This window comes from Oenanthe melanoleuca, chromosome 28 (genome assembly GCF_029582105.1).
Source record: "Oenanthe melanoleuca isolate GR-GAL-2019-014 chromosome 28, OMel1.0, whole genome shotgun sequence".
Taxonomy (NCBI): Eukaryota; Metazoa; Chordata; class Aves; order Passeriformes; family Muscicapidae; genus Oenanthe; species Oenanthe melanoleuca.
In genome coordinates this window covers 3,221,756-3,249,702 of record NC_079361.1, presented here as the reverse complement: position 1 = coordinate 3,249,702, position 27,947 = coordinate 3,221,756, and the positions used below count along the sequence as shown (strand labels likewise).

The 27,947-nt window shown below is 59.9% G+C and overlaps 2 protein-coding genes and 1 non-coding gene across 4 annotated transcripts; 2 read left to right on the top strand and 1 right to left on the bottom strand.

The window, feature by feature from the left end:
- The first annotated feature begins 52 nt into the window (after positions 1 to 52).
- ABCA7 (ATP binding cassette subfamily A member 7) lies at positions 53 to 15,104 on the top strand. The gene is given in 50 exon segments (XM_056512422.1): positions 53 to 1,601; positions 1,708 to 1,801; positions 2,002 to 2,143; positions 2,226 to 2,353; positions 2,418 to 2,539; positions 2,613 to 2,807; positions 2,905 to 2,994; positions 3,093 to 3,318; positions 3,404 to 3,460; positions 3,463 to 3,542; positions 3,617 to 3,733; positions 3,861 to 4,040; positions 4,117 to 4,325; positions 4,417 to 4,593; positions 4,769 to 4,991; positions 5,073 to 5,294; positions 5,402 to 5,606; positions 5,675 to 5,791; positions 5,945 to 6,116; positions 6,255 to 6,386; positions 6,480 to 6,619; positions 6,699 to 6,836; positions 6,928 to 7,139; positions 7,249 to 7,321; positions 7,557 to 7,759; positions 7,852 to 7,900; positions 8,113 to 8,175; positions 8,724 to 8,878; positions 8,964 to 9,088; positions 9,164 to 9,262; positions 9,446 to 9,641; positions 9,762 to 9,856; positions 10,042 to 10,074; positions 10,401 to 10,506; positions 10,585 to 10,659; positions 10,889 to 11,058; positions 11,125 to 11,302; positions 11,394 to 11,509; positions 11,665 to 11,809; positions 11,897 to 12,020; positions 12,109 to 12,241; positions 12,801 to 12,921; positions 13,028 to 13,090; positions 13,196 to 13,302; positions 13,529 to 13,670; positions 13,740 to 13,874; positions 13,946 to 14,049; positions 14,147 to 14,239; positions 14,322 to 14,559; positions 14,635 to 15,104. Coding segments are annotated over 50 exon segments (6,726 nt in total). The 5' UTR covers positions 53 to 1,535; the 3' UTR covers positions 14,776 to 15,104.
- Positions 15,105 to 15,313: 209 nt separating this feature from the next.
- LOC130264642 (U6 spliceosomal RNA) lies at positions 15,314 to 15,420 on the bottom strand. The gene has a single exon (XR_008842499.1). It is a non-coding gene; the product is annotated as a U6 spliceosomal RNA (small nuclear RNA).
- Positions 15,421 to 15,723: 303 nt separating this feature from the next.
- On the top strand, positions 15,724 to 27,931 carry TMEM259 (transmembrane protein 259). 2 transcript variants are annotated; one of them, XM_056512433.1, is made up of 11 exons: positions 15,724 to 16,328; positions 18,160 to 18,426; positions 18,706 to 18,817; positions 20,990 to 21,100; positions 21,983 to 22,105; positions 22,426 to 22,526; positions 23,432 to 23,489; positions 23,819 to 23,902; positions 24,372 to 24,504; positions 24,805 to 24,904; positions 25,559 to 27,931. In XM_056512433.1, exons 1-11 carry the CDS (start codon positions 16,104 to 16,106, stop codon positions 26,363 to 26,365), a joined length of 2,121 nt encoding a protein of 706 aa, XP_056368408.1. In that variant the 5' UTR covers positions 15,724 to 16,103; the 3' UTR covers positions 26,366 to 27,931. The 2 variants fall into 2 exon arrangements, with proteins under 2 accessions (XP_056368408.1, XP_056368407.1); XM_056512432.1 differs by having other exon boundaries at positions 18,706 to 18,871.
- Positions 27,932 to 27,947: the final 16 nt, after the last annotated feature.

The window sequence follows — 27,947 nt, the reverse complement described above, 5'->3', positions numbered from 1 at the left end:
AGGGGGGGCTGTGTCCCGGCGTCTGCTCTCATATGCGGCCGCCCAGCATCCCCCCGAGGCTCTTAGTGCCTCCCCGCCCCCACCCGGGGTTATCCCGTGTCCCCATCGCAGCCCCAAACTGTCCCCCTGTCCCCTCTGGATTGTCATCATCGTCCCTTCGAGCTGTCCCCATGGCCCCCCCCTGGGTTGTCCGTGTCTCCCCTGGGCTGTCCCCACGTCTTCCCGGCCCGTCCGTCCCCCGGTGACTCCGCACCCTGCTCAGAGCGGGGCTCCGTGCGGCCGAACCGGCTCGGAGGGCGCCGGGGTCGGGAGCTGCCGGTCCGGTGGTTGCCGGGGTCGCGGGGTCCATCGAGCTCCCGGTTGCAGTGATGCAGCGTGTTTGTCCTCGTGAGATGAGAGTGCAGATTCCCACGCAAGTCCCACGGGAGGACGTGTGGTTGTTTTGTCCCGAAAAGAGCCGCCTCCCCCTCGGGGCTGGGGCTCCCCTGGACCGGCAATTCCGCAGCGCTCTCCGGTTCCAGCGGATGGGGACACTCAGACACCTCTGTCTCCCCGTGTCACCCCCACCCCGGCAGCTGCTTCTTTCTCTCCGTGTCACCCCGTCTGACCCCGGTGCATCCCCGGAGGAATCCTGCCCCCGGACCCACTCGTGTCCGGCCCCGCAGGCGGATTAGGAGGATTTCCCAGCCGGGATCCTAATCCCGCTGCCCCGTGCCCGTTTATCCCGCCTGCGCCCAGGACCCGGCTTAGCCCCGGGCGCGGGCGGGTGGCGGCGAGCGCGGAGCGGCGGTGAGTGTCAGTTCCGGGAAAAAACGAGGGGCAAACCGGGGTGGAGGTGTCCCAGGCTCACGGTGACCGGGGAGCCGCCCCCGAGCTCGGTTCTCCCGGGGCGCGGGGTGGGGGCACCGGGCGGGACGCTGCGGGTTGGGGTCGTGCCGCCGCTGCCACCGGGCTCATCCCTGAGCAGCCTTGGCGGAGCTTTTCTGCCGGGCCCCGGAGCTGCTGGCCCCGCTCCAGGGGTGGGTGAGTTCCCAGAACTCGGCTGCTACCCGCGGGATCTGGGTGTCGGAATTCGCGCCTCGAGTACACCGAACCGGAACAATTCGGCTCTTGGGCTGATGAGAGCCCCACCCACATCCCTCTCACGGGGAAACTGAGGCACGGGCAGGTCTCAGCCTCCCCCGGGCTGCCCAGCTCGCCTGGAGCTACTCCCGGGGTGCCGAACTGCTCCCTGAGCCTGGCGTGGGCACTGAATCGTGCTCCTGGCCCCTGGACAGAGCTCGTGCCCAATTCTGGTGCTTGTGCTTTAGGAAAGAATGTGATTTGAGCCTTTAGCTCCGGAAAGGAGCTTTGCTGCAGGAATGCCGACCGGCTCCTGCCGGCCCCGGAGCTCAGCCCCGTGCCCGGCACTGTGCCCGGGGTGTGATAAGCCCCGAAGCAGAAGGAAGTGAGAGCCCAGCCGTCGCCCTCAGCTTGGAGCTGCCCCCCCTGCTTTCACCCACAGCTGAAGCCGAGCGGGGCCCGCGATCCCCGCGATGGCCGTGGGCACCCAGCTGGGGCTGCTGCTCTGGAAGAACTTCACCTACCGCCGGCGGCAGCGGGTGAGTGGGCGATTGGGGTGGGGCTACCCAGAGCCGCTGCTTCCTGGCACGGGGCTGTGGACGCTGATGGAGACCGGAACCCTCACCAACCTTGCATCTCCCCCAGATCCAGCTGGCTATCGAGATCCTGTGGCCCCTCTTCCTCTTCCTTATCTTGATCTCAGTGCGGCGATCCCACCCGCCCTTCAAGCAGCATGAGTGTGAGTGTCCCCTGCAGGACCCCCTGAGCTGGCTTAGACCCCTCTGTGTGCCCCTGTAGGGGAGCCCTTTGGGGTGACACCGGGGGGACAAACACAGGACGTGGTCATAGTGGGGGCTCACTGGTATCTCCCTGCTCAGGTGTGTGTGGGGTCCCGGGGGTCCTGCACTGCCGCCCTGAACTTGCCTCCCTCTCCCTCAGGCCACTTTCCCAACAAGGCGCTGCCCTCTGCGGGGACCCTGCCCTGGCTGCAGGGCATCATCTGCAACTTGAACAATCCCTGCTTCCGTCACCCCACGGCGGGAGAGGCCCCGGGCGTGGTGGGCAACTTCGACGGCTCCATGTGAGCGGCAGGGCTGGGGAGCTGCGGGGCAGAGCGGGGCAGGGCCGGGGTCTCATTGCCCACCCCATGTCCCGTGTCGCAGCCTCTCCCGCCTCCTGAGCGAAGCCCGGCAGGTCCTGCTCCGCGGCCACGGGCAGCGGCTCCTGCGCAGCTTCGCCCGGCTCCTGCCCGCCCTGCGCCGGCTGCGGGACCGCGGCAACCAGCGGAGGGGTGAGCACCGGGGGCGGGGGCTGCCGGGGCAGCGAGACCCCTTGTCTGACCCCTGCTCCCACAGCTCTGCCGGTGAGGGAATACTTGAGAGAGGACGAGACCTTCTCCCGGTTCTTGCGGACCAACACATCCCTGCCCCCGGCACTGGTGGATGAGCTGATGGGGGCTCGGCTCAGCCCCCGCATCGTGAGTGTCGGCGCGGCGCCCGCTCCCGGCGCACACTCCCGGGGACCGCATCATGACTGCCCTCTCCTTCCAGTTCTCCCTGGCGAGCATTCGCCTCCCGCTGAAGGCCCTGGTCTGCAACGCCTCGGTCCTGGGGGGCTTCCTGGTGGGCGGCGACGCCGATTCCACCCAGAGCCTGCAGCAAGAACTGTGCGCGCTGCCCAGCTCCCAGCTCCGTGCCATGGAGGGCTCCTTCCTCTCCCAGATGGATTTCCCACGACTCTTGACGGTGAGCCCGCAGCGCGGTCGGGTGCTGCAAGGCACCGAGGCAGAGACCTCTGGCTTCTCCAGCAGGGCTGTGACCCCCTTCTCATGCCCCCTTGTAGGAGCAGCTGAGCTCAGACTTGGGCGGGATCACCGGCACCGTGGAAGCTTTGGGCAGCTTCCTGCGGGATGCAGCATCCCTGATGGAGGAGGTACACTCCTCACTCCCCTGCCCCCTACCCACCCCACCGTGTCCCTGGGTCCCCCTGTCCCCCAGCCCCCCTCTCCACTCTCATCCCACTCTCCCCAGGTCTCCTCCATGACCAGCCTGGCCAAACTGCGTCAGGAGCTTATGGAGCTGAGGGCCCTCAACACCAGCAGGGGTGCCTTCACAGCCCTGTCACGCATCGCCTGTGGACACCCCGAGGGCGGGGGGCTCAGGATCCCCTCCCTCAACTGGTACGAGGACAATGATGTCAAAGCCTTCCTGGACCGTAACAGCTCAGAGCAGAGACCTGTGGCCTCAGGCAGCACCAGTGAGTCGGGGGCTGGGGGAGGCTCAGCCAGGGGCTGTGGGGGGCAGTGGGGGCTGGTGGTGAGGGCTCAGCTCTGCACCCCCAGGTCCCTTCTGCCGGGAGCTGCTCCACAGCCTGGAGTCCAGCCCCCTCTCACAGATCTTCGGCGGGGGATCAAGCCCCTCTTTGTGGGGAAGATCCTGTACACACCACCTGGGCCCGGCCCTGACAGTGTCATGGCTGAGGTGAGTGGGGTTTGTGGGGGGCTTGGAGGGGTTGGGGGGTCTCATCCCAGACCTGCCTCACCTCCCTCACACAGGTGAATCGGACCTTCCGGGAGCTGGCGGTGCTGGGGGAGCTGGGGGGTGCCTGGCAGGAGCTGGGACCCCGAATCTACACCCTCCTCAACAGCAGCCTGGAGGTGCAGGTGCTCCAGGTGTGTGACCCCCAGGCTCTGCCCATTGGGAACAGGGTTGCTGTGGGGTGCAAGGTGGGGTGTGCTGGATGCAACTGGCCAGGAGCAGGGTGGGCTGCATGGCCTCTCACAACCTGGTGCTTTGCAGGACCTGCTGCTGGCCCCGAGCACAGCCCAGCTCCTGGACGGGTTCCTCAATGGCACCACCTGGAAGCTGCCAGAGCTGGCCACATTCCTGGTGGGGCCAGCAGGGGGACCAAACCTCACCTGGCACCAGGTGTACGCTGATGTTGATGCAGTCCTGAGCACGCTGTCACAGTTCATGGAGGTGTGTGTCACCCTGCTGTGGGCGAGCTGCCCCCTTGCACTACCCGTGCCCTCTGAGCCCTACCTGCCTCCCACAGTGTGTCTGCCTGGACAAGATCGAGGCAGTGGCCACCGAGGAGCAGCTGGTAGCCCGGGCCCTGGAGCTGCTGGAGGAGCAGCAGTTTTGGGCAGCAGTGGTGTTCCAGCCCCCCATCAATGCCACAGCCCCCAGGCTGCCACCCCACGTCCGCTACAAGATCCGCATGGACATTGACGACGTCACGAGGACCAACAAGATCAAGGACAGGTTGCCCACCCTGTCTGTCTCCATGGCCAGCCAAGCAGCCTGTGCTCGTTGCCAGGGCATCCCTGGTCCCAGCACTGTGCTCTGCCCCCAGGTTTTGGGACCCCGGCCCTGCAGCTGACCCCTTCAGTGACCTGCGCTACGTCTGGGGGGGCTTCATCTACATTCAGGACCTGGTGGAGCAGGCGGTGGTGCAGGTGCAGACTGGGGCTGCCCCACGCACAGGGGTCTACGTCCAGCAGATGCCCTACCCCTGCTATGTGGATGATGTGTGAGTGGGCAGGGAGAGCCCCAGACCCAGGGACTGCTGAGTGACCCCCCAAGCATCCTGCAGCATCCCTGCCCCGGGGAGGTGACACAGGGCTGGTCATGCCCTGGTGTCCCTGTCCCTACAGTGCTCCAGGAGTGATGAGCTAAGGGTGGAATGTCTGGTGGTATCTCCCCAGGTTCTTGAGGGTCCTGAACCGCTCGCTGCCCCTCTTCATGACGCTGGCATGGATCTATTCAGTGGCCATGATCATCAAGGGGGTGGTGCACGAGAAGGAGACACGTCTCAAGGAGACCATGAAGACCATGGGGCTGAGCAGTGGGATCCTCTGGCTCAGCTGGTTCCTCAGCAGCTTCATCCCCTTCCTCCTCAGCTCTGCCCTGCTTGTCCTCATCCTCAAGGCAGGTTGCAGGTCTCAGGGGACAGTGTGGGTGACACAGGGAACATCCGAGAGCCAGGCTCCAACCTGCCTCTATCCACAGCTGGGAAACATCCTGCCCTACAGCAACCCAGCAGTCATCTTCCTCTTCCTTGGCACCTTCTCTGTGGCCACCATCAGCCAGTGCTTCCTCATCAGCACCTTCTTCCCCCGTGCCAACCTGGCCTCGGCGTGCGGTGGCATCATTTACTTCTCGCTGTACCTGCCCTACGTGCTGTGCGTCGCCTGGCGCGACTACATCACCTTCCCAATCCGTGTCCTTGTGGTGAGCACCTGGAGCTGCCCCTCTGCAATGCCCCTGGTGCTCTGAGTGGGGGGCTTTGGGCTGCACCCCCCAGGCCAATCTTAGCCTGCTGTTCTCACCATCCTCAGAGCCTGCTGTCCCCCGTGGCCTTCGGCTTTGGCTGTGATTATTTCTCCCTCTACGAGGAGCAGGGGGTGGGCATCCAGTGGCACAACCTGGCTGCCAGCCCCGTGCCAGGAGACCCGTACAGCTTCGCTGTGGCCATGGGGCTGCTGCTGCTGGATGCTGTCCTCTATGGTCTGGCCACCTGGTACCTCGAGGGTGTCTTCCCAGGTGAGTGCAGCTCCCCTGACTCCCAGCTGCCACTCAGACCTGGCCCCACTCAGTCCCTTCTGCTGCAGGTCAGTACGGGATTCCCAAGCCCTGGAATTTCCCCTTCCTCAAGAGCTACTGGTTTGGAGAGTCATCCTCATCTAGGCACTCCCTGTACCACACCAGCCCCCACCCTGCACCCCAAGGTGAGTCCCTGCCCACCCTGGAGCTGTGTGGCTGAGAGCAGTGGCCATGGAGCAGGGCTGGAGCCCTCCAGCCGGGCCCTGCCCCCCATGGTGAGGGGTCCTGCCCCCAGCAAGGGGTCCTGGCTGGGGATGTGACCTCTTGGTGGCCTCCAGTGCTGGTGGAGGAGCCGCCTGTGGAACTCCAGCCTGGTGTCTCCATCCGCAACCTGGTGAAGATCTATGGCAGCAGTGGCCGTGCAGCTGTCAATGGGCTGAGCCTGGACTTCTACGAGGGGCAGATCACGTCCTTCCTGGGCCACAACGGTGCTGGAAAGACCACCACCATGTGAGCCACAGAGGGGCTGCGTGGCCATGGCTGGGGACAGGAGCTGAGCCTGACCCTGTCCCCACACAGGACAGGGTACCCTGGCCCCAAGCCCTGCTGCTCCTGTGCTCCATAACCCGCTTTCCTCATCACTTCCAGGTCCATCCTGACTGGCCTCCTGCCCCCCACCTCGGGCACTGCCTATATCCTGGGCAGGGACATCCGCTCCGATATCGACAGCATCCGCAAATCCATGGGGATGTGTCCCCAGCACAACGTGCTCTTCGACATGTAGGCAGGGCTGGGGAGGCTGCTAGGCTGGGTGCAGGGCTGTCCCCCTCCATCCCTGTGCCCCTCACCCTGCCTTTCCTCCTGTCCCCACAGCCTGACAGTGGAGGAGCACGTCTGGTTCTACGGGAGGCTGAAGGGGCTCTCGGAGCAGCAGGTGCAGGAGGAGATGGAGCAGCTGCTGCAGGACACGGGGCTGCCCCATAAGCGCCGGGAGCAGACCAGGAACCTCTCAGGTGTGTGTGTGGGGGAGCTCAGGCTAGGTGCCTGAGCGGGGCTCAGTGCTCTGAGCCCCCCAACACTGTCCCTGTGCAGGTGGGATGCAGAGGAAGCTCTCGGTGGCCATCGCCTTCGTGGGTGGCTCCCGGGTGGTCATCCTGGACGAGCCCACGGCCGGTGTCGACCCCTTCTCCCGCCGCAGCATCTGGGAGCTGCTGCTCAAGTACCGCAAAGGTCAGGGCTGGGGGTCCCCACTTCACCCTCTGAGCCCCCCAGCTGATGGGCAATGGGAGGGTCGGCGGTCAAGCCCGTTCGTGGTCCCCAGGCCGCACCATCATCCTGTCCACCCACTACATGGACGAGGCGGAGCTGCTGGGGGACCGCACTGCCATCATCTCTCAGGGCCGGCTCTGCTGCTGTGGGTCCCCCCTCTTCCTCAAGGCCAGGCTTGGCACCGGGTATCACCTCACCCTGGTGAAGCGGGAGAGGAGCGGGACAGGCGGCAGCACTGGCACTGTCCCCGGTGTCACCAAAAAGGTGAGTCCCCGATGATCATCCCTCACAGGGCAGCCATGTCTCCATCCCAGGTACTGGGGGGCGCTGGGCCCCGCTGTGGGGTGCCAGCTCCAGCCACCCTTTCCTGCAGGATGGCAGTGACTCGGAGCACAGCAGTGACACTGGCCTGGGCAGCGAGCGGGGCAGTGACGCCAGTGCCATGGGTGAGCCTTTTGTCCCCTCACAGTATCACCCCCAGCTGCTCCCCTTACATCCCCCATCTCCCAGGGACACTGGGGGTGCACAACCCTCCATTCACTGGAGGTGCAGAAGGGGATCTCTGTCCCCTCCATCTCCCCTGGAGACCCTCAAGCTGGGATGCCAGGCACATGGAGCTGTGGCCAGCTGTGCCAGCCAGCAGCTCCTGCCACGGGTTTCCAGCCCTCCCCATCCTTCCAGATGTGGCCCAGCTGTCGGCGCTGATCCAGAAGCTGGTCCCTGGCTCCCGGCTGGTGGAGGACATCGGGCACGAGGTGCTCTTTGTCCTGCCCTACAGTGGGGCCAGGGACGGGGCCTTTGGGGAGCTGTTCCGTGAGCTGGATGCACACCTGGGGGAACTGGGGGTCTCCAGCTACGGCATCTCTGACACCACCCTGGAAGAGGTACCCAGAGGAGTTGTAGTCAAGGGGCTGCTGGGGGAGCCAGGGGGTTTCCCTCACTGGGCTGTTTAACACCAGCCCTCCCACACCCCCAGATCTTCCTGAAGGTGGCCGAGGACACAGCACTGGACACTGACACCACAGGTAAAACCCTCAGTCCTGGCTGGAGCTGGGCTCTGGGGTGCAGTGGGGCTGGGGAGGTGCTCAGCAGCCCAGAGCAGAGGGGTGGGGTGTCCCCAGAACCCTGTGTGTCCCTGCCAGGGATGGGGGCCCTGCTGGGAGCACCTGTGCATGCAGAGAGGTGTCACAGCCTGTGGCCTTGGTCCTGCCCTGACACCTTGTTCTCATTTTGTCAGGCACCATGAAAGGAGCAGTCTCTGGCGAGATGGGAGATGGGGATGTGGCCGATGGAGAGATGGGTAAGGATGGGGGAGGTGGGACTGCTGAGTGCTCCCCACTTCCACCCCCTGGGCTGGGGCGATGCCACATGTCCATCTGGGCAGCTGTCCATCCCTTCAGGCCTGTGTCCCTTCAAGCAGGGCTCACTCAGGGACCCTTGTGCAGCATAGCTACCTCCTCCCAGTTTTGGGGTGTCCCCAGAGCTAAGATCTAGGATGAGGATGGGTTTGGGGGAGCTCAACCCTGTGCAGGAGCTGGGATGGGGTATGAAATCCCAGGGGGCATATCCAGCCCCCTTATCCTGGAAGGAGAACTGGTGTGGGGAGTCTGGGGAGGGGCTGTGATGGTTTGGGTCACCAGCTCTGCCCTGGGTGGGTGCTGACCCCCTCACAGCTGTAACCCCTCTCTCCTCTCCTTTACATTGAGCCAAAGGACCCCGGCGAGGTAGGAGCTGGGGGCTGTTTGGGGGGGGGGGGCTGGGGGCTCCTGCATGCAGCATCCCATCCCTGCTGGGGTGGGGGGGATCCCCTGGCACCTGCCCCTTGCCAGACCCTCCCTGTCCCGGCAGCAGAGGAGCCCCGGGAGACGGATCTGCTGCGGGGCCCGGCGGGGCGGGGCTGCGGCAGGGTGCGGGGCTGGGCGCTCACCTGCCGCCAGCTCCGCGCCCTCTTCACCAAGAGGATGCTCCACGCCCGGCGCAGCACCCGCGGCTTCCTGGCGCAGGTGGGGCCGCGGGGAGGGGATGGGGCAGGGCACGGGGCAGGGGGTATGGGGCAGAGCCAGCCCTGATCCCCCCCGGCCTCCTCAGATCGTCCTCCCCGCCGTCTTCGTCTGCATCGCGCTGCTCTTCAGCCTCATCGTGCCGCCCTTTGGGAAGTACCCGCCCCTGCAGCTCCAGCCCTGGATGTACGGGCAGCAGTTCACCTTTTTCAGGTGTGTCCCCAGGCCTCTGCCGGCCGTGTCCCTCGTCCCTCACTGCCACCAGCTCACTCCTGTGCCTCCCGGCAGCAATGATGCCCCCGGGGACCGGGACACAGCGCGGCTGCTGGACGCGCTCCTGGCCGAGCCCGGCTTCGGCACCAAGTGCATGAAGGAGGAGGGGAAGGCGTGAGTGTCCGCCGGACGGGGGCTGGAGGGGGCAGCTCAGTGCCCACCTGCCCACGGAGCAGCTCTGCCACCTGCTGTGGTGCTGTGGGACCCCAACCACCCAACCACCACATCCCCGTGGTGCCCCTGGCTCACACCAGGCTGGTAACAGGATTCTCTCTCTCTCTCTCCCCGGGTGCCCAGGGCAGGGCTGTGCCCACCAGCTTCCCACCCCGACGGCTTCTCAGTCCCCCCAGCCCCCCCATCCCTGCTGGAAGTGCTGCGGCGTGGGAACTGGACACAGGCTGAGCCGTCCCCCCCGTGCCAGTGCAGTGGGCCAGGGGCACAGAGGATGCTGCCTGAGTGTCCTGAGGGGGCTGGGGGGCTCCCACCACCCCAGGTAACTCCAGCCTAGCTGGGGCAGCCCCAGGGCTCCATCACTGCTGGCTGTGGGGACAGGTGATGCTCTGGGGGTGCCACAGGGCTGGGTGTCCATCCAGCCCGTCTGTCCATCCCACAGGTGCAGAGGGGCACAGGGGACATCCTTCAGAACCTGACAGGCAGGAACATCTCTGACTACCTGGTGAAGACCTATCCCCAGATCATCCGTCAGGAGTGAGTGCTGGGGCTGGGAACACTGGGGACTCTGCAGAGGCACTGTGGGGACACCAAAGGAACACCCCAGGGACATCTGGGGGAAGGGAACAGTGTTGGGGACATGAGGCTGGGTGGCCAGCTGCTGCCCTAATATCCCCTTGGGGGTTTCTCTCTCCTGTCTCCCCCTACCTCATTTCTTTCAGGTTGAGGAACAAGAAGTGGGTGAATGAGCAGAGGTGAGCTGGGCAGGGGCTGGGGCCTGGCACAGCCAGGGATGGAGGGAAACAGGAAATCCCTGGTGGGTTTGGGGTCCCTGGGCAGAGCCATCATTCAGGTGCTTTCACCCTTCCTCTGTGTGTCCCTTACTCTGGCATCTGGGCGAGTGGAGGGTTGAGTTTGCACGAGGGTGGCAGTGGGGAATGGGTGTCAGGTTTCACAGGATTGTGGAATTGTACAATCTCCTGGGGTGGAAGGGACCCACGTGGACCCTCAAACCCAGATCCTGGCATGCTGGCAGTGGGAGTCTCTCCAGCAAGTTTTGGGAGCCACATTTCTCCTGCAGGTATGGCGGCTTCTCCCTGGGCGCCGGCAGCTCCCAGGCCCTGCCCTCGGCAGCAGAGGTGGATCAGGCTGTGCTGGAGCTCCGGGTGCTGCTCAACATCACCCCGGTACAGCTGGACACAGCCCCTGGCTCAGCTCTGGTGTCCCAGTGCTGGGAGACCCCTCCTCACCCTGTCTTCCTCCAGGGCAGCCCTTCAGACCGGCTCCTGGCCAACCTCAGCCACTTCATCGAGGGTTTGGATGCCCGCAGGAATATCAAGGTGTGCCCAGATATGGGGGTCCCTTGGGGGTGAGAGCTGGGGGGCAGCAGGGATGTGAGAGTTGAGTCCCCTCAAGGGGTGGAGCAGTCCAAGAAGGACTGAGAGTGGCTGGGGCTGGAGGGGAGCAGGAGCTGGGTGGGGAGTGGGGAATGCTCCTGGTGGAGCATGCCAAAGGCAGTGCCGGGTTAGGTGGGGTGCTCTGAGCTGCCTGGCCTTCCCCATGCTGCAGGTCTGGTTCAACAACAAGGGCTGGCACGCCATGGTCTCCTTCCTCAACGTGGCCAGCAATGGGCTGCTGCGAGCCCGGCTGCCCCCCGGCACCGACCCCGCGCGTTTCGGCATCACGGCCACCAACCACCCCCTGAACCTCACCAAGGAGCAGCTCTCCGAGGCCGCCCTGTGAGTGCTGGGATGGGGGTCCTGCAGCCCCCTCTGGCCCCTGCTGAGCTCTCCCTTCTCGGGCAGGATGGCCACCTCTGTGGACGTGCTGGTCTCCATCTGCGTGATCTTCGCCATGTCCTTCGTCCCGGCCAGCTTCGTCGTCTTCCTCATCGAGGAGCGGGTCAGCAAGGCCAAGCACCTTCAGTTTGTCAGCGGGATGAAGCCCATCACCTACTGGCTGGGCAACTTCGCCTGGGACATGGTGGGGATGGGGATGGGGATGGGGACAGTGGCCGGTTCCAAGGGGTCTGGTCCCACCCCTGACCCCTTTCCTGCCTTTTCCATCCCCACAGTGCAACTACCTGGTCCCCGCGCTGCTGGTCATCCTCATCTTCCTCTGCTTCCAGCAGGAATCCTACGTGTCCTCGGCCAACCTGCCCTCCCTGGTGCTGCTGCTGCTGCTCTACGGGTGACGGGGCAGCAGAGCCCAGCAGGGGCGAGGGGGTTGTGGGACTGGGGGCAGCCGGGGTGAGGGGGTTGTGGTGCTGGGGAGGGTGGGTGCTGTCTCAAGCCCCCCAGGTCAGGAGGTGCACCTCAGCCAGCCCCTGCCTCTCCCCTCTGCAGATGGTCCATCACCCCTCTGATGTACCCAGCCTCCTTCCTCTTCAGCATCCCCAGCACTGCCTACGTGGCCCTGACCTGCATCAACCTCTTCATCGGCATCAACGGCAGCGTGGCCACTTTTGTGCTGGAGCTCTTTGTGGACCAGGTGAGCCTTGGGATGCCCTGGAGCCCCCATCCCTTCCCTGCAGGGCCAGTGCCAGCTCCCCCACCCCTCTCCTTGCTGCTCCGTCAGAACCTCAATGACATCAACCGCGTCCTGAAGAAGGTTTTCCTCATCTTCCCCCACTTCTGCTTGGGCCGAGGCCTCATTGACATGGTGAAGAACCAGGCAATGGCTGATGCCTTTGAGAGATTCGGTGAGTCTGGGGGTGTCAGAGCTGCCCACCCTCCCCAAAGCCCAGCACAGGGGTCCCCTGTTCCTACAGTCCCTCTCGCTGCTTGCAGGGGACAAGCGCTTCGTGTCCCCCCTCTCCTGGGACCTGGCAGGGAAGAACATGTTTGCCATGGCCATCGAGGGCATCGTCTTCTTCCTCTTCACCCTCCTGCTGCAGTACCACCGCTTCTTCCTGCGCCTGGGGTGAGCACTGGCCGGGGGTACAGAGTCACAGAATCACCAGGTTGGAAGAGACTTTTAAGATCACCAAGTCCAACTCATGCCCTAACACCTCAACTAAATCATGGCACTGAGTGCCACATCCAGTATTTTTTTAAACACATCCAGGGATGGTGACTCCACTACCTCCCCAGGCAGATGATTCCAGTACTTTACCACTCTTCCAGTATAAAACTTTTTCCTAATATCCAACCTGAATTTCCCTTGGCACAGCTTGAGACTGTGTGCTCTGGTTCTGTCACTTGTTGGCTGGAAAGTGACCAACCCTCACCTGACTACAACCACCTTTCAGGGAGTTGTAGAGAGTGATAAGGTCACCTCTGAGTCTCCTTTTCTCCAGGATAAACAACCACAGCTCTCTCAGTTGTTCCTCACAGGGCTTGTGTTCCAAGCCCCTCCTCTGGATGCGCTCAAGCATCTCAACATCCTTCCTAAACTGAGGGGCCCAGAACTAGTCACAGTACCCTGGGGGTGCTCAAGGGAGTGGACAGCCCTGGATGTGCCCTTGCCACTGTTTCCACAGGCCACGGGCTCTGGAGCTGCCCTCGCTGGGGGATGAGGACCAGGACGTGGCCAGGGAGCGGGCGAGGGTGGGCAGCGTCCCCCTGCACGGCCACCTCCTGCTGCTGAAGGACCTGACCAAGGTGGGTGTGTGCAGCTGGACCCTGCTGTGAGCTCCAGCCCACCCAGAACCCCTGGCCCCGCTGGCAGGACAGGAGGAGCCCCCAGTGCCACCTCTCCTCCGTGCAGGTGTACCGGCGCAGGAAGGCTCCGGCCGTGGACCGGCTCTGCGTGGCCATTCCCCCTGGGGAGGTGAGGGGCAGAGGGACAGACAGACAGCTCTGAGGGGCAGATGGACAGACAGACAGCTCTGTGGGCAGGGGCAGACCTGCCAGTGACCCTGCTCTGCCCCCACAGTGCTTTGGCCTCCTGGGGGTGAACGGTGCTGGGAAAACCTCCACTTTCAAGATGCTGACGGGGGACACAGAGGTGACACTAGGAGAGGCCTGGTTAAAGGGGCACAGGTGGGTGAATGCAGGGACTCCACGGCTCAGATCCCTCTCCACGTCCCCACAGCACCTATACCATCATCTCTGTCCCCACTGTGCCCTTTGCCCTGCAGCCTTCTTCATCCTCATCCTCATCCCTGCAGCTTTTTATCCCTCTTCCCACAGTATCCCTGGCACATGTCCCCATCCCACAGCGTGCTCACCTCTCTCTGTCCCATGCTCACCTGTCCCCATCCTGCAGTGTGCTCACCGACCTCCAGTCTGTCCACCAGCACATGGGTTACTGTCCCCAGTTTGACGCCATCACGGACCTGCTGACGGGGCGGGAGCACCTGGAGTTCTACAGCCGCCTGCGAGGGATCCCAGAGGAGGAGACCCCCAGGGTAAAGGGGGTACCCTGTCCTCCCCAGCCCTTGGGGAGCCCCCACACTCACCCCCCCTGTCTCTCACAGGTGGCTCAGTGGGGCATCACAGCTCTGGGGCTGGGCCCGCACGCGGACCGGCCGGCGGGCAAGTACAGCGGCGGCAACAAGCGCAAGCTCTCCACGGCCATCGCCCTCCTCGGCTGCCCCCCCGTCGTCTTCCTGGTGAGGGGGGCGTTGGGAGGCCCCACGGCAGCAGCAGGGTCCTGCCCTGGCTGACCCTGGGACCATTGCAGGACGAGCCCACGACGGGGATGGATCCACAAGCCCGGCGGTTCCTGTGGGAGCGCATCCTCGGCGTGATCCGGGATGGCCGGTCCGTGGTGCTCACCTCCCACAGGTGAGAGCCCACAAAGGGGAGCACCTCCCTGCCTGTGGGAGCCCCCCAGAGCCGTGTCCCTCTGCTCTGGGGGCTCACATGTGTCCCCCCACCCCAGCATGGAGGAGTGCGAGGCGCTCTGCACCAGGATGGCCATCATGGTCAACGGCCGGTTCCGCTGCCTGGGCAGCGTCCAGCACCTCAAGAACAGGTAATGGACTGGGGGGCTAAGGGAGTGTCCTGAGGGTGGTGGCCATGGCCAGTCCTCACAGCAGTGTCCCCTCTCCCCGCAGGTTTGGGGACGGGTACACGGTGGTGGTGCGGGTGGGGGGTCCTGGCCCAGCCGCGGTGCAGACCCTGCTGCAGCAGCACTTCCCCGGCATTGTGCTGCGGGAGCAGCACGGGGGGCTGCTGCAGTACCACCTGCCTGCCCGTGCCACCTCCCTGGCCACCGTCTTCAGCCTTCTGGCCACCCACCGTGGCCCCTGCCACATAGAGGACTACTCTGTGTCCCAGACCACACTGGACCAGGTGACAGGGGAGGCAGGGGTGAGGGCAGGGTGGCCCCGTGCCATGGTGCTGTCTCTCATCATGACATTCCTGCAGGTTTTCATGCACTTTGCCCAGGAGCAGAGCGATGGGGACGCCGGGGATGTCACAGCCCCAGGGCAGGATGCGACCCCCAGCCCCGGGAGGAGGCTGAGCACGTTCCTGGAGGATGACAGCTACCAGGAGAGCGCTGTCTGAGTGGGCCATGGTGTCCCATGGACCCCCAAAGACCCCTCCCCGGTTGTCACCGCAGCACGAGCCAGGGTCACAGGGCTTTGGGGTACTGCAGACCCCCAGAACTGCAGAGAAGAGGTCACAGATGGTGTCACCATCCTATGGGACAGCGGGTTCTGGGGAGGGTCAGAGTGCCAGGACAGGGCTGGCCCCGGCTCCCCGCGCTGGGGCTGATGCCCTGCGGGGAGCTGAGCTGGATGGGGGGTCTGGGGCAGGCCTTGGGACCCCGCTGCTCCCCACCGGAGCCGAGCTTGCTGTAACAGAACAATTCAATAAAAACCCGCGGTACTGCCGGGGGGCTCGATTGCCCTCGCCACAACGCGACCGCGGGGGCACAGCGGGACAGGGGCAGCAGAGCTGCCGTGACACCGGCGAACATCAAATCCCAGGGCCGTGCCCGTGGCTCCCCGGACCTCGCGGGGGCTGGAACACCCCGCGCCGCTTCTCGGGGTGACAAAAGGATCTTCCCGGGGACAGGCTTTGAGACCTTGCCCGGAAAAAAAAAAATATGGAACGCTTCACGAATTTGCGTGTCATCCTTGCGCAGGGGCCATGCTAATCTTCTCTGTATCGTTCCAATTTTAGTATATGTGCTGCCGAAGCGAGCACGAATTCTGCTTCCCCGGCAGTGGTATTTAAACCCCTTCTAGTTGATAATTTTTACGTCAGTGCCAGAATGATTTTCCAGGCTCTCACGCCTTTCTTCATATGATCACTCTCTTAGTTGATTCATCTTGATTTTTGCGTTCTAAATTTTCCGCTTTGTGGAAATTTTTGCGTTTTCGCACGGCCGCTCGAAAGTGCCTGTTGCGCGCGATGCATGGCGGGAGATCTCCTCATTTGCATGGAGGCGGGGCGAGACCCGGAGCGTGTCCTCCACCGTCCCGTCGTGCCCCGGGCGCGCGTGCGCGCGCACGCGCGTGAGCCGCCGTGGCCGGCGGAGGAAAATGGCGGCGGAGCGCTGAGGGACGGGACGGGACCGCGCCGGGACAGCTGAGCCGCTCGCCGCGCCCGGGCCGCGCCGCGCCGCACCGCCCCGCCGAGAGACCCCCATGGCCACGGGGACATCCCGGCAGCCGCGTCCCTGATGCGTCTGCTCCGGCCGCGTAGCTGCCGGGCCCCGCTGAGCGCCCAGGCCTGACCCGTTGGGCCTGACCCGCCGCCGTCCCGAGGCGTCTGCGCCGGGCAGGGGCCGGGGAGGGGGACGGAGGCAGCGCCCGCCCGGCCCCAGCCCGGCCCGCGGAGGAGCAGCAGCGTTTTGAGGCCCAGCCCTCAGCAGCCCCGCCGCCAGGATGTCCGAGAACCAGCCCAACGCCAACAACCACCACCCGGCCAACAACGCCGGGGCTGCCGGCGGCAACAACCGGGGCGTCCGCAACCCCAACCTCAACCAGAACCCCCTGATCAACGTGCGCGACCGCCTCTTCCATGCGCTGTTCTTCAAGATGGCAGTGACCTACGCGCGCCTCTTCCCTCCCTCCTTCCGCCGCATCTTCGAGTTCTTCGTTCTTCTCAAGGTGAGGGGCAGCTCCTCCTGCCAGCCCGCGGCCGGGCTGAGGGCAGGAATTTCATTACAAACACAAAAAGCCGTGCCTCCAGCCTGTGTTTGGACCACGCACTCCGAGCTGTACCCGGAGCTCCTGTGGGCCCCTCCTGTGAGAAAGACCATGGTGGTCCTGGTGTTCTCTGTACTTTGGAGCTCATCCAGATCTGTAAATCAAAAAGCAGTTGCTGAGCCAGCTTTCTGGGCAGCCAGGCTGGCGCGAGGCAAGAGAGGTTTCAGTTTCTGTTTCCTAGCAATCACACTTTTTGGATACATTTCCCACACGACTTACTGGATTGTTGGAGTTCTTTTGGAGTCTTGTCTTTTCTGGAAGCAGTTAAGGCACAGCCCCGTTCTAACCCAGTTTCTTTCAGCAGTGCCAGGAATGTGTCACTGTGTGACCTCACCTTCCTGCTGGGTGATGGGGACCCTCCCAGAGGGGCCTGTCAGTGTCCAGAGATGACTGCCCTTAGGTAAAACCCAGGATGGGAAATTAGAGAAGTGAGAAGAGGAGAGCAGCTTGCCAGGCAACGGCAGCACACTTCTCTAGGTTTCTACAATTCAGCAAGAAAACATTCAGCACAGCTTGTCTCATGCTGCACAGACACGTTTTCTACCCTCACAGGGTTGAAAACTGAAAACATTTGGGTTTTTCACATCCCTGTTCCCACTCCTAGTTGTACACCTGCATCCCAGCAAACCGGCTGGGACAGGGATAGTGCTAACGGTTCAGTGGTCGGGCAGGGTGGTTGGGAGCTGTTTGTGTTGCTTCTGCCTCTGATCACAGCTCCTCCCAGAGAAGGAAAGACTTCTCAGGGCTCTGAGGCGAGCAGCCTGCAGGGTCAGGGGTCAGCAGCCTGCTCCCAGCTCTTTTCCAGCTGCTGGCAGGAGGGAAGTAGGAGCCCACATTCCCATCCTGAGCCCTGGAATTGCCCCTGGCTTTTCTGTGGCTCCTGCAGCTAGGGAGGTGGCTCTGCTTTTCCTTCCCTCACATCTCCCTGTGCAGCTGCTCTGCAGAGTGATGTTTACCAGGCTGTTTGTTCGTCACAAATAGGTCAGGGCGGCGGGGCTGACGAGGACAGAGCAGCGCAGGGTGGCTGGGAAGGGAGATCTGAGCTCAGCAGTGCCACTCTCTGTGCCAGCTGTGCTCAGAGCTCTGCACTTTGGACGTCTCTCTTCACTCCAAGGAACAAGGCTTTTTTAGTCCACCCTGCTTTGCTGTGGTTTATGGCTGTTCATGGAATGAAGGCGGGGCAGGGAGCTGTGGTGCTTGGGGGCCAGTTCAATCTCCCCCGAGGCAGGACCTGTTCTTTGGGACAGCGGATCTGACGTGGGTTTGGATCATCCTGCCCAGGGGTGGGTTTGCTTTGCTTAGAGTTTGTTTTATTCTGCCTCTACAAAGCTGGCTTCTCTAGGTTTCAGCAGGAAACACTTTGTGCTGAGGAGGGAAGGGCTGGAAGGCACTGATGTGTTTCCATGTCCTTCAGTGTGCCTTGTGGCCTCATCCCACACTGGCGCTGTGTGTGGTCAGTTTTGGGGATGCTGTTTGATGCAGGACCTGTTCTTTCAGAAGGCTGTCACTGCCTGCTCTCCTGAGCAGGAGCAGTTGGTTCCTGATGCCTTTGGTGCGTTCCCTGCTGGAACTGCCAAGGTCTGGCTGCTGCGTTGTTGATGCAGGGAAGCATCAAAACTCTTGTCCGCTTGCCAGTCCACTCACCCAAATTGTTCTGGTGTTTCACAGGCAGAGAAGAGCTGGTGAGAACTAGGGGGGTCTCACAGTGCCTGCTTTGTCTCCTGTCCTCTAGGCTCTCTTTGTGCTCTTCATCCTGGCCTACATCCACATCGCCTTCTCCCGCTCTCCCATCAACTGCCTGGAGCACGTGCGGGATAAGTGGCCCCGCGACGGCATCTTGAGGGTGGAAATCCAGCGCAACTCCAGCCGGGCCCCCATCTTCCTGCAGTTCTGCGGGGTCGAGAAGTTCCCAGGAATGGTGGTTGAGTCCACGACTGAGGAAGAGGAGGAGGAAGAGGAAGAAATGACTGTGGATATGTTTGAAAACAGCTCCATCAAGGTAAGGATGTGCTCCCTGTGTACGTTGGAGAGGGGAGCCTGGGTGATGGGCTGGGAAGAAGTCTTGATTGGAAGTAAAGGCCCTGTGTGATCCCTTGGTCTCCTGGAAACAAAACCTGTTCCTTGGCTGCTCCTGTGTCTCTACATTGGCCTCTGATGGTTTACACAGAAAGGAAAGCTAGAGAAAATGTCCTTTTGGGAGTGGGGGGAGGCCTTTGTGTGGATAGCAAGAGGTGAAGAGGCTGCTGATGAGGCTTTCCCTTCTCTGGTTTTCCAACAGTTTGAGCTGGATATCGAGCCCAAGGTGTTCCTCAAGCCATCCCGGGTGAGCAGCACTGAGCTGCCCCACAACGACAGCCAGGAGTTCTCGTTTAGTGACGCAGCCACTAAAGGTATGCAGCCTCTGCGGGAGACTGTGTCCGAGTTTGAGATGCTAGCCCGAGCAGGTAATCACACCTTCACTGCTACCTGTGCTCCTCCTTCCTCCCATCATCATCCTCCCCACACATCCTGTCCTGGCTCCTTGGGGCAGCTGCACGGTGACCTTAAATGTCTTCCCGATGTGTTTGCCTGGGGATAAACCTGTCAGTGCTAACAGCAGACCCACAGCAAGCTCTGCCCTGAGGCTGGGGGGAGGCTGGGTTTGAAAATTTGCCAGGCCAAGAGGCTTCAGATCAACCACAGTGAATGAAAGCTCTTGGCCTGGCAGGTTCCTGTGGTGATCAGTGTCAGGTATCTCAGAGGAGCCTGAACCCCCTCTTCTGGTCCATTCAGTATCCTCTGCAATCCACAGGGATCTCCTGACAGCGACATTCCTTCTAACATGAGCAGGGTTTGGGCTGTGTTCTGGGTGCTGAGCCAACACCAGCACTTGGAGCAGCCAATTTGCTACAATTAATTAATCCCAAAAGCCACTCAGCGGGTTTTGGTGGATTGCAATACAGCACTGCTGTTCCACTCAGATGTTCCCTGGCCTTATCCCACCCTTTTCCTGCCTGACCTAAGCTGCTCAGGTCTTGGAAACTCCAGAGGGAGATTTAGTGGCTTTGTAGTATTTAAAATGGAATTCCACTGTGGAAAAACTTCACTTTCTAGTGGTTAAGGTAGGAAATTTTCTAAGGAATATTTATCTTGAAATAAAGATGTGGACTTGGATTCTTTGGGGGTTTTTCCACAAAATTTGTAAGAAGTTGGTCTCTTTCACTACACTGTTGTCCCTGTGAAGACTGGAATTCTTTACTCTGCGGACACAGTGGGGTTGTGGCTGTGGAGCAGGATGGGACTGGACACTGTTCTGTTCCTTGGTCTTGCAGTGGATTTGCTTGATGCTCATCCAGAGCTCATTAGTCCTGAATTAAAGGTCATTAAGACCAGAGAGCAGTAAATGTCTTTGGTCCAGGACCTTTATTGCTGGTGCCCGGGTTCTGAGAAGAGTCACGTTGTGCTGGGCTGGGGCACTGGTGGGAAGTCCCTTGTTTTGCTGAATGCCTGGTTGGAAACAATCCAGAAGAGTAGAGGAAGAGAACAGACTGTTTCCCAGATTAGTTACAAAATTCACATCTTTAATTCAGTCCCAAATACTCGACTTTATTATTATTTTCCCAGGTTTTCTGTCTTCCCAGTGCACCAAATTTTATGTTTAGTCAGAATATTTTATCACTAAAAAATACTTTATTATACAAAGGAAGTAATTATTTGTTGATATTTAAACTCTTGATTTCCTTTTGAGCTTAAAACTGTTTATAATGGAAACAAAAGACAAACCCAACAGCCCAGCTTGTGTTTGCTGCCCAATAAGGGTATCAGGGGATCTCTGTCAGTACTGGGGCAGGTGTGTCTCTGTTCAGTTCTTGTGTCCCTTTAACTGTCACTGTGGTGCCAGGAGCTGCCTGACAGCTGCCTCCCCCCTCCTGGAGATACACCCTGGCAGTCTGAAAGAGCAGGGATTAAATTGCTTGGCTCTGGCTTAGCGGGAGGTTTTGTCCTTTCAGAGATGATGTAGCAAAAAAGCATCTCTTTGGAACCTTTCTTGGACAAAAAAAAAAAAAAAAAAAAAAAAAAAAAAAACAGGCCAGGGAAACTTCAGGCCCCACCAGTTTTTGGGAAAGCTGTAATTGCTGCTGCCTTCAGTTCTGACATGTAATTGCAGCAGTGACCTCAGTCCCCTGGGAAGTGCAGGGCTCTTGCCTCTGGAGCATTTACTTGGTGTTCAGCAGGTGTAAAGTGGATCTACCTGCTGATTCCCAAACAACATGGGAAGCAGAAATTGAACAGAGCAAGAGCAAGTGGCTCTGGGCTTGCCAGGCAAAGATGTGGACAGGTTCTGGGCAGAGCTTGGAGCTGCTGCCCTGAAGCTTTCCCAGAAGTCCCACATTAAGTACTAATGTCATGGGAATGGGCTGTAATTCCAAAGAGTTTGTATTGATTTATGTTTAATTTGTTGAGGGAAGCCTGGAGCCCCTTTTCAAGAACATGATGGGAGGGAAGGGAACCCAAAGGGGCTGTTTCTTTGTGCTGCCTGTTTGCAGCTGTGGGTGTTGAGTGTCCCTGTGTGTCTCTCCCAGTGTGGCCACAGGAGGAGTACATTGTGGAATACTCTCTGGAATACGGCTTCCTGCGCCTGTCCCAGAGCACCCGGCAGCGCCTCAGCATCCCCGTCATGGTGGTGACCCTGGGTGAGTGGGGGGCAGGGCAGGGGGCTCAGGGGTGGGTACCTGCAGTGCAGAGACCTCCACACCATCTCTGGGAACTCTGCTGAAGCTGGCAGTGCTCACTTCCCACACAGGAGAGCTGCTGTGTGCCTGTGTGCCTTTAGTAGGTCACAGCTTTTCAGGAGGAGCTGTCTGAAATGGTGCAGCCTGGTTCAGTGAGCCCTGATGTCATGCCCAGCACAGTTTTCTCACGTGGAGCAGGGAAGAGCTCTCTCCCTGGCTGGAGGCACTGAAGCTCTGGGCTCAGTGTGGAGCAGCAGGGTTAGAGCCTGGTGGCCAGATAAACTGTGCAGATGCTGGGGATGGTGCTCACAGATCTGTCACACTGTGTGGTGCTGTGCCCCTGTGAGCACCAGCAGGTCATTTCCCTGAACAGTCTTTTCTCCTGGCATTTCCTCCATTAAAACCTGTCCAAGTCAGGAACACAGCCTCAGACCTTCTGGTGCCTGTGAACCTCTGTATCTGTTACTGCAGCAATCAGAGAGGAGCTTGTCACTTCCTCCCACTCAAGCTGAAGCAGAGCTGGATGGCAGCTTTTCTGTGCAGTAATGGGTAGTCAGAATGAGCCCTGGAGATAGGCCAAGCCTAGAGGGAAAATTCCCTTTGTATCTGTGCCAGGGCAGAGTGCAACATCCCTGACAATCCTTAAGGCCCGATTGCCATTTGGCCTTTAGTATGGCTGCATCTGTCAGGGGGTGAGATTTTCCCTCCCAAGTCCTCCCAAGTTTGGTTCTACTGCCCCAGGTCCACATGCAGTTGCAGCTTTGCTGGCACAAGTATCCCTCACCTTATGCCTTTGTAGCTCCACATGTGAACAGTGTGAAAGGAATTTTGTGTTCTCTCTAGATCCTACCAGGGATCAGTGCTTTGGGGACAGGTTCAGCCGCCTGCTGCTGGACGAGTTCCTGGGCTACGATGACATCCTGATGTCGAGTGTCAAAGCTTTAGCTGAAAATGAGGAAAACAAAGGTAAGGCCTGGAGGAGTCTCAGCAGTGGCTGCTTGGAGCAGTGGGTGTTTGTTCTGTGAATGCCTGACTATCATCTTCTGACTATTGATTAATCTGTAATGCAGGGAACAGCTCTCTGTGTTATTGTCAAGGACAAAACGAGAGAGGCAGGAGGGGAGAGGTGTCTGGAAACGTGATTTCCTCCCGCCTCACTGCCCTGCATGACAATGAGTGCTGCCCTGAGGATTTGCTCCAAATCCTGTTTCTTTACCAGGCACTGGAGCTTGGTTCTTAGTCTGTGGCTTAATCACACTGAGCTGGTGTTTGTGCTTTTACTCCAGGTTTCCTTCGCAACGTTGTGTCTGGGGAGCATTATCGCTTTGTCAGCATGTGGATGGCCAGGACATCCTACCTGGCAGCCTTCGTCATCATGGTCATCTTCGTAAGTCCCTGTGAGCTGGGCAGGCTGGACTCAGCCTGGTGCTGGGCAGGGAGTGGTTGGTGCTACAGCAGAGCTCTCTTCTGCTTTAAAGTGCAGTTGGTGGAGGATGAGGCCCTACTCGGGGGCATGGTCTTGTTAGTTTGTGGTTTTTTTTAAAGTTCCTGAAGTCCACCAGTCAAATGAACGGAAGAGCTGACCTAAAATGCAGCATTTTTGTCAATTTCTATTGTTAACTTCTATTGTTAATTTCTAATGTTAATTTCTAAATTTTTAGAAATTGTTAATTTTTAAGTGTCCTTAAAACACTCTAGCTGTCAGTACAGGGTGCAGACATTTGTCCTCTGAGACTTTTAAGAACAGCCCAGACTGATTTGCCAGTAGTGATCAAGATAAACCAAGTGATGATGTGTGAGGTGTTCTCAGATACACATCAGACAAGATCCCAAGCTGTAACTACCCCGTGTTTGTTGTTTTGGGTGGCTGTGGGTGACTGTCTCTTTGTGTGTGGCTGTCCCACCCATGGGGCAGGTCTGTGCACGGTCACACTGTGGGCACTGAGGAGGAACTGAGTGCAGGGAGGTGCTGGGAGCTGCAGGAGGAGCAGGCTGGAGGACAGGAGAATCCCTGCTCCCAGCTCTGTGGGTTGGTGTGGCCCCAGTGCAAACATTCAGGATTGGTCCCTTTACAAACAAATCCCTTACTGTCTGTTCCCCTGCAGCAGCACAGAGATTAATTGCTGTTTGTGAAGCTCTAATTACTCTTTGGGAAATGGCTCTGCACAGCTCTAGCTAATGAATGTGGGATGTGCAAGCCCAGGCTCGCCCGTGCCTCTGCCGCACTGCGATTCCAAATGACTCCCTGAGCCATGGGCTCTAATCTGCCTCCCCTTCTCTCTCCTCTTCCAGACTCTCTCTGTCTCCATGCTGCTGCGCTACTCACACCATCAGATCTTTGTCTTCATCGGTAAGGACTGCCTGAGGGGCTTGGGTTGTGCTGGGCACTGTGCCTACTCCAGCACAGGGTGTTGTAGAGTCACAGCAAGTTTGGGTTGGATCCTTGAGGATCATTAGTTGCAGTTTAGAAGGGACCTGCACAGGACTCTGTAGCTGCACAAGGGTATTCCTGCTGTGCTCCTGCTCCCAGTCACTGCAGTTGCCAGAGCTGTTCTCTGTCCTGAGAATTATTGACTGGGGGCAAAGGATGTGGCTGCACTGAGCAGGCAGTACTGTAAAGATAGAGGATTCTGTGGCCCTCCATCCTCCCCATGCCTCAGTGTGTTTTCCCTTTTTCAGTTGACCTGTTGCAGATGCTGGAGATGAACATGACCATTGCATTCCCTGCTGCTCCACTCCTCACTGTCATCCTGGCTCTGGTCGGTAAGGACTTGCCTCACTGCTCGTGTCTGCAGCACATCCCTCTGGGATCTGTGGGAAGTCTAATTCCCTGTTCCAAGCTGGCAGGTGGTTTCTGTGGCTGCTCATCACAAGGCAGAAGGCTCTGGAATTTGATGGCACAGTGAGCTCCATTGTCCTTCTGGGTGTCCCCTGGAAAAGCAGCAGTTTGTTGGGAAATCCCAGAACCCAAAGCTTTGTCTGTCCCTGGAGCTCGTTGCAGACTCACACTCTGTGGCCACGTTGCATTTGTACAATTTAATTTAAAAAGCAACAAAACCTCCCGAAATGTGCACTGCAGGATGCAGCTGACCCGTGGGACGTGGCAGGCAGAACATTCTTGGCTGTAGCTGCTGCCATAAGCAGGGCTCTGTGCAGTCACAGCCCTGCTCTGAGGTGACAGAGAACCCCTTCCCATGCCCTGCCAGGTGCTGATGTCCCCTCTGTCCCCCAGGTATGGAGGCCATAATGTCTGAGTTCTTCAATGACACCACAACTGCATTCTACATCATCCTCATCGTGTGGCTGGCGGACCAGTACGACGCCATCTGCTGCCACACCAACACCAGCAAGAGGCACTGGCTCAGGTAAGGGCTGGCTGTGGCCACAATTCCCTCTGCCTCTGGGTCCTTCCCAGCACCCCCAGGCACAGCAGCCTCCACTCCTAAGGGTGTTATCTATGTGGCTGCTTGGGAGCTGCCCCACACATCAGAGTCCATTTTGGGTTTGGGCCTGGATCTTGGAATCACCTTGATCTGTTCATAGATAGGCAACTCTAATTATCTGTTAAGGAGTCTGTGTCACCCCATGCAAAGTGCCCCTGCTCAGGCTGGTGTTGGGAGAAGGGAGCTCACATTTTTCCTGATTTTTCTTGCCTTCTTGTCCAGATTCTTCTACTTGTACCACTTTGCCTTCTATGCCTACCACTACCGCTTCAACGGGCAGTACAGCAGCCTGGCACTTGTCACCTCCTGGCTCTTCATCCAGGTGAGTCCCTGCAGGGCTGCTGCAGGAGGGCTCTGTCAAACTTCTCTCAAGCTGGGTTGGAGGAGGGATCCTTATTTCTGTAAGAGATGGGATTAAGCCTGGTTTGGAAATGGAGCAGCAGAATGAGGCTGTGGAAGAGGGGATGTTTGCATTGCTGCCTCCAGTCCAGCCGTGGAGCTGACAATAACCTGATGCCACATAGGTGTTGGGAAGGATTTCTGTCCTGTCCTTCTGGAATAAATCCTAGGGAGGGTCTGCCTTGCAGAGGAGCTGTTCAGGTCTGTGCAATGAGGATGCTGGCAGGACCAGCTCCAAGCTGATGTCTGATATCCTGGATCGAGCAGATCTTTTGGGTGTTTTTGGTTGTTGAACTGCTTCAGGGTGGGGAGAGGGAATAGGGGATGGGCTGGAGGAATGCTGTCATCCTTCTTTTCCCAGCCTGTGAAAGTGAAGAGGGGTTGTACTCTGTTGCCTGTCTTCAGAGTGAAACTATAAAGCAGCTTGCAGTAGTCACAGTGGAAGGGATAAATCTTTGCAAACTTGCTGCTGATCTGGGTGTCAGAGCAGCTGAATTTTCAGGAGTAGTTTGGTTTCTTGGGATGTGTTGACCTGTGACCCAGGCCCAGGGTGACACCTTTCCCTTTCCTCCACCAGCACTCAATGATTTACTTCTTCCACCACTACGAGCTGCCAGCCATCCTGCAGCAGATCCGCATCCAGGAGATGCTGCTGCAGAACCAGCAGGTCGGGCAGGGCACCCAGACCACGCTGCAGGACAACCTCAACAACAACACCACGGCTGCCCCAGTGGAGGCCGGGGGCCGCCGAGCCCCGCTGGCCAGCGGCCCCCCCGGGGAGGGCAGCGCTGCGGCCGCCCTGAGCCCCGGCGAGGCCTCCAGCGTCATCGCCGCCGCCGCCTCCGTGGCCACCGACCTCAACTGGGTGGCCGAGACGGCCGCCATCGTGACAGAGGCCTCGTTTCTGTCTGACCTGAGCACCTCCCTCCTGGAGCCCACCGTGGTGCACGAGGCCGTGGCCAACGGGACCCCGCAGGAGGCGGCCGCGGCCTCGGGGTTGGTCGCCCGCATCAGGGTCAGCAGCGAGCACCCGGAGACGGCCGTGGGCTCCATCACCATCGAGGTCACCTCAACGTCTGTGGTGGCTGCAGCAGATGCTCCCCCCGCTGCTGGGGCTGCACCCCCTGCCCCACTGCAGGAGGGGACGGTCCCCAGCCCCTCCCTTCCCAAGCAGACTGAGGCTCTCGAGGGTTCAGACAGCCGAGCAAAACCCAGTGGCAAAAACTGCACGGGCAGCAGCAGCAGCATGGCAGAGCCCCTGCCAGCCTCGGGAGGGGACAGTGACCAGGACAGAGGTTTGGAGGACCGGGGGGAGAGCAGCCCTTGCCCAACACCAGCAGAGAGAACACCCAGCTCAGAGCCAAGCTCCAGGAACCTCTCCTGAGCCCTGTTGCTGTCACTCTGGACTGCCAGGAAGGCATTTGGATTTTGTTTGTTACTATTTCTCACTTCACCATCATCCTTAACCCATGGATCCCTCTGAGCAGAGCCGGAGCAGCTGGGGCAGAGCAGGGCTGCTGTGACCTCCCTCCCCTAGGAAAGGCACAGGGGGCTGTGGGAAGGATGGGGGGGTTTGGTCCCCTGGCCCACACGGCTCCAGGGCTCCTCTGAGGCCACAGGTGAGCCAGCCACCTGTTCCCACCCTGCCTCGCTTGTGCCCTGGCTTTTTCTTGTCCCCAGTCCCCAGCTTTGCCCCTGCAGCTGTGTTTGCAGTTCAGGTGCTGATCCCAGATGGGAGCTGACCTTGGACAGGCCACAGGCTTGGCAGCTCTGGGGTTATAGGAGGAGCAGATAGAGCAGGCAGAATGTCCAGCCCCTGTGGGAGAGCCACAGAGGTGATTCCTGGTCACCTTTCCTGCTCCTGAGGGGAGGAGGAGCTTTTATCTTCCCCAGGCACAAAGTTTGCCCAGGCCAGGGCACAACCAAAGCAGGAAGCTGCAGTTCTTCAGCCCCCTTTTTTCTGTCCTTAAGCTTCCCTTGGTGGGTGGGTTGGGAGGTGGAAGGTGCTGTGTCCAGGTGGGAGCTGCCATCCCAGGAGCCAGGAGTGATGCTTGGAGGGAGCCATGCTGCTGTGGGTGTCTGGAGAGGCTCTGTCCTGCACAGCTCTGCTCTGGGTGAGGCAGCTGCTTTCCAGTGCCTTGTCCCTCCTGTGGGACACGTCTGTGTTTAGGATCAGCCCCATCCTAGAGGAGAGTGGCTCCTCGTGCCTGAATTGTTTGCATGAGCTGGTTTAGCAAAAAAAAAAAACCAAAACACTAAAAGCCAAGACATTTCAGCTGGTTTTCCCATATTTCCCTGGCAGTGGAGTGGAGGCTGGCTGAGCTGGGGGCTGCCTGTGGAGCCTTGCAGAGGGGCCAGATCCATGCCAGGATGTGCTGGAAGGAGGGTTTGTGCAGGGGGGTGGAGCAGAGTGAGGTGGGATGAAGCTCTGGGAGAACCATGGTGGGACAGGGCAGGGACAGGAGGTGACATTAGCTCTTGGGGTTGTCTGGGTCCCTGCACAGGTGTCCCCAAGTTCAGTGTTGTCCCCCTAAGGCTGAGCAGTGTTTGGAGTCCATCTCCCTCGAGGGCTCCGTGCGTTTCAGTGTTACCTTGTCAACACAGGGGGCTCAGAGCCCCCTCCTCACCCCTCTGCCTTTCCCACCTGGGTGCCCCCTTTTTGTTTCACCTTTTTACCTGGAGCAGCCGTGGTGCTGCTCCAGGGCAGGGGGGATCCTGCTGTGACCAGCAGGTCAAATCTTGCTGCTGCCAGCACTCCTGAGAAGGGGCCTTGTGGCCAACTGGCTCCTCCTGGAGCGCCAGGAATGACCGTAGGCTTTTCAGAGGAGTGGGTGGGAGGGGAAGGGGGGACACCAAACCAAATGATTTGATGAATGAAGAGTAGAGTTCATTCTATTTAATTAATGTACAAAATGTGTTTGTATATAATAATAAATATTATCTCTTAACAGCTCCTGCAGTGCTGC